At 48.7% G+C, this 5,036-nt stretch overlaps 1 protein-coding gene across 1 annotated transcript in view; it reads left to right on the forward strand.

Annotated features, from left to right (window-relative positions):
- Positions 1-3,336, forward strand: part of Asgr2 (asialoglycoprotein receptor 2) — a 15,049-nt gene extending 11,713 nt beyond the window's left edge. The window contains exons 8-9 of the mRNA XM_021178171.2: positions 2,457-2,563; positions 2,807-3,336. Of these exons, the coding sequence (XP_021033830.1) occupies positions 2,457-2,563; positions 2,807-2,963 (264 nt within the window). The 3' untranslated portion in view covers positions 2,964-3,336. The remainder of the gene's footprint in view (positions 1-2,456; positions 2,564-2,806) is intronic.
- The last annotated feature ends 1,700 nt before the right edge of the window (positions 3,337-5,036 follow it).

Consider the following 5,036-nt stretch of genomic DNA (forward strand, 5'->3'; position numbering starts at 1 on the left):
ATGAAGGCTAGAGAGGATGTTGGATGTCCTCTTCCTGCCATGTGTATGAAGGCTAGAGAGGATGTTGGATGCCCTCTTCCAGGATGCTCTGCTTTTCCTTCCAGGCAGGGTCTTTTTCTGACCCTGGAGGCTCACATTTTTGCTAGACTGGAACTCTGGAAGTCTCAGATATTGTCTTATTTCTGACCACTATTGGAAGTGAGGTTACAGGCCTCTGTAGGGGATGCCTGGCTTGTTCTGCAGTTGCTGGATTCTGAACTTAGGTCTGTATGCTTACAGAGCAAATGTTCTTGACTACTGAGCCCTCTCTCTAGCCCCATTCCCTCATCTCTTACATTTGCTTATGAGATGAGCTCGTGTGTGTGTGTTTTCTCATGGTGTTGTGGAATACGTGTGGTCTGTTTTTAGTTACTATAGAGGTGACCTGTATAACTCTAAATGGTGGACTGAGATTTATTGGCTTCAGAAACCAAGAGTGCAAGCAGCCAGAGAGATGGGTCAGCAATTAAGAGCAGAGGGCTAAGATTCAGTTCCCAGCACCCATATGATGGCTCCCAACATCTGTAGCTTCAGTTCCAGGAGATTTGATACCATCTTCTGACCTTCTTGGGTACCAGGCACACACACAGTGCACAGACATATGTGTGGGGGGGAAAAAACCTATACCCATAAAATAAATATAAAAATTAAAAAAAAAACCCTAAGAATGTATATAACTCTCCATATGAAAGATGGGAAAAGTGTTTCCCCCGCCCCCTCGTCCTGAGATAAGATCTCATGTAGCTCAGGTTAGCCTTGAACTTGCTATGTAGCCAGAGGAGGTCTTGAACTCCTGAGCATCCTGCCTTCGACTCCTGGTTCATACTGTGCTGGTGGGAGCAGACTTAGGGATTTGTTCACACTAGACAAGCACAGCGCCAGCTTGGTTGAGCCATCCACTCTAGCACATGTCTCCTTAGGGTGCATTGTCCTCAAAAACAACAATCAAAGGTCTTTGGAACTCGTGGCTTGTATGCTCAGCTGTCAGTACTGTGTGGCCACAGCTGCTTGTGATGTCCACACCCAACTCCAGCCCTGAGGGGAGGGGTATGCGTTCCGAGAGGGTTTCATTATTGTCACTGTTTCGAGTGGGCGCGGTTTCTTCTTGCATTCACTTAGGAAAGGGCAGATGAGTGAGCTGGACTATTTTCTTTGGCCCTCTAGCACTATTTGATGACTCCCCCTCTCGGCCTTGAACTCAGGAACTGGGATTTTGACTGTGTATATTTGTCTTAGTTATTCAGTTTCTATGGCGATGGGATTAGTGACTACAGAGAGCATCAGGTAGCAGCAACTTGAACATCCTGTCTTTGCTCCATCCCTCCCTGTTGATACACGTCTGAATCTGTGGGGCAACCTCGCTGGCCTTTGCAGCTGCTTCCTCACACACAGGCCTCTGTCCTACATGCAGAATTCTAGATTTTATGGGTGCTGCTGTCACAGATTCTGTTCTTGGATAAGAAACCCTGGTCTCTAGGGAGTGTGAGGGGAATTGGACAGTTTTTCTCCAAATGTGGGTGGGGCCTCTTTACATGTTATCAAAGGAGATTGTTAGAGTGTGTGCTGTTCAAACGGACCCTCTGCTTCCATTATAAAACTGGGTGGCCATACATCCCCTTGCAACCATACAAAAACAATGGGACCTAAATTCCAGGAACAGCCACCTCTGTAAGAGCAAGTCCCTTGGAATGGTTTTAGTCCTAGGGAGAAATCTGTAAGCACAGGGGCATTTGCACAGATGGCCCTGTCAGTTCCTGACTGGGCTGGCTGCCTTGTACCCAAGCATCTTTCTATGTTTAGTGGAGACTGTCAGGCCCCATGTAGTCAGGTCAAGACGCAATTCTGGGCCATGGGCCCCAGTTTGGAAATGCTGGGGTCTGACAAACCTCAGGAAATGACATAAAAATCGCAGCAAGAGAACGAGGGGCCAACAGAGGGATGACTGAAACCAAAGTGCTTCATGGGTTCTGGGATCTGCGGGCCAGCAGGGGCAAGATCCCAAAGATGCTGTGTGCAAAAGATGGGGAGGAGATGGCGTTGCCATAGCAGCCATGCTAGGAATGGAGTGAAAAGTGGGCCCAGGCTGGAAACAGGATGGTTGTCACAGCTAGACACTGGTTGGCTTTCTAGGTTCTAATAACTACCTTGCAAAAAGACTATGACACTATGACACCAGACTTGCAGAGCTACCGAGGCTTGGAAGAGATAATCCCTACAGAGCACTCAGCACGACATCTCGCTTAGTGAAAGTTCATTTAACACTAGCCACTCTTATAGAGGAAAAAGCAAGGACAGGGATGTTGGTAGCTGAGGCTTCAGCTTGGAGCAGGCTGGGCTGGGCTGGGCTGGGGTGCAGTCCCTCGGATGCGTGCATGGATGAGGGACAAAGCATTTTGCTCTCTCACTTGTTTTCCCAGGACTTTGTTGTAAAGCACAGGAGCTCGTTTCATATTTGGATAGGTCTTACGGACAGGGATGGCTCCTGGAAATGGGTGGATGGAACTGAATATAGAAACAACTACAGGTAAGTGCCTCCTGCATCTCCTTGTGAGTTTGCTCCAGGTTCAAGCACCTGGCCTTTCACCCCAATGTATTCCTGTAGGGCCAGTTTCCCCGATCTTCCTCCTGACCCTACTCCCCCATCTCAAAGCCTGTAAATCTTCAACCCTTGAACCCTTCCAAGGCTGTGCTTTTTTTGAGGCAGGGGACAGGGTTGTGCGGAGGTGGGGAGGTTGGACCTTGACCTTTCTTTGGCTTACCTTCTTAGGAATTGGGCCTTCACTCAGCCAGATAACTGGCAGGGCCATGAACAGGGTGGAGGTGAAGATTGTGCTGAAATCATGTCAGATGGTCATTGGAATGACAACTTCTGCCAGCAGGTGAACCGCTGGGTATGCGAAAAGAGACGGAACATCACCCACTAGGAGTCGGCTTGACCAAGCCTCCACCCGCCCCCATCCACACCCCCCATCACCCACTAGGAGTCCACTCTACCATGTCTCCACCCCGCCCCACCCCCACATCACCCACTGGGAGTCTGTTCAATCATGCCTCTGCCCTACCTCCAGCCCCACACCACCCCAACATCTTCACTGGGGATACTGGAGCAAGGAAGAGAGACAGGGTCCCAAGCATGAGGAGGGGTTATGGAAAAATGGAAGGGGAATGGTGCTATGGTCTCATACCTTGGGAAGACTGAGAATCCACCCTTCTCCACAATTTATTGCAATTGTTATAAATTTCAGCCTTCTGAATGGAGTAGGAAAAGAAAAAAAAGAAAGACTTGAAACTCATGTAGCCTGGTTGTTTGGAGCTGGTGCAAAAAGAGAGAGGTGGGAGAGTCTGGAGGAGGCAAGGTATGAGTCCTTGAGGGGCATCCCTTGACACACTGATGGAGCAAGGCAAGAAGCAGGAATCTCAGTGGCTAGCATCTAGATGGACTGGGGCTGCTGAGCACAACCTCAAAGGATCCTGGGAGAGTGTGTTCTCTACATATAAGGTCTCCCCAACCTGACTACTTTTCAGGGAATGCCCTCACTCACTTTAGTCCAAGCCCCCTGGAGGAACACAAACACACACACACTCACACACACACACACACACTCACCCTCCCCCAAAAGCTCCCCTCCTCCCTCCACTTTGCCCTAGAGTTAACCATTTCCAGTGTGTTCTATCAGGATTTTTCCTGTACACCCACACATGCAATGCTACAGAGAGTAAATAGCTTTGTGTGTGTCTCCCTCTTCCTCTATCGCTCTGCAATGCTTATGGCCATTCTTCTCATTGATGTCACTACCTGACAGGGTTCTACCTGATTGAATGTAGCAGCTGTAGAGAAATCTGAAGTATGCGTGTGCCATGCTTTATTTAATTATTCGCTATGAAGGCCAAAGAGTTGGCGTTTTTTTGTTTGTCTTCTTTTAAAACATTGGAAGCTTTTGATGAGTTAAGAGTTTCCAACTCTTGGTTACAAACTTCCAATGACTGATGCTGGGAACCAGGAAACTTCCATTAAGCCAGCCAGCCACTCCTAGTCACAAGCATGGACAGTCCCATTCCTGTGGTCGTACCACTCCAGCCCCTGTGGCCGCGGGTCCAGCTCTCAGTAGAGCCTCACTGCTACCAGAGCAGTATGAGTTTCTATCAGCCTCTAAGCTCTGACCCCAAGTTTGCTCATTACATTCCGCAGCCTAAGCTTTTCCTAGCCTATGTTCTCCAGATGCTTTCAAATTCCTTCGGCAAACAGGCTCCAAAGTGCAAGAGGCACACTGCAGCCACCACTGCCGCAGCCGCCTCCGCTGCCACTGCCCTTCTGCTGATTTTCTTGATCAGCTGGCTCTCTGCGTTCACAAAATATCCAAGAGAAAACCTAAGGGAAGGAAGGAACTATTTCAGACCAGAATGCTTGGCTCCACTGACTCTAGGCCCACAGTAAAGTGGGACCATGGTTTCAGGAGCACAGGGCAGGCGGGTACAGAGGCAAAATACAGACAGAGGATACAATCCAATACCCTAGTCCCTTTAGGCTCCACCTCCCTGGCAATTTCCCCTGGAACCTCCCAAAACAGTGCCACTTGTTGAGGTCCAAGTGTTCAACGTGTGAGTCTGGGGAGGGGTTATGAGACTTGGCTCAGGAAAATGTGAACAAATGTCTGTCAATCTTAGATAGGGCACCGGTGACAGACCAAAAGAAGAATCCCACCCAAGTCTAGCTTAGGGAGACACTGGGTTTCCTGGGGTTCATTGCAGGGACATGCTTGACTTAAAGGCAGCTGTGCAAAACAACAACAAAACAAAACAACAAAACAAAACAAAACAAAAAAAACAAAACCAAAGCCGGGCAGTAGTGGCGCACGCCTTTAATCTCAGCACTTGGGAGGCAGAGACAGGCAGATTTCTGAGTTCAAGGCCAGCCTGATCTACAAAGTGAGTTCCAGGACAGCCAGGGCTACACAGAGAAACCCTGTATCGAAAAACAAAACAAAACAAAACAAAAA

This window comes from Mus caroli, chromosome 11 (genome assembly GCF_900094665.2).
Source record: "Mus caroli chromosome 11, CAROLI_EIJ_v1.1, whole genome shotgun sequence".
Classification (NCBI taxonomy): Eukaryota; Metazoa; Chordata; class Mammalia; order Rodentia; family Muridae; genus Mus; species Mus caroli.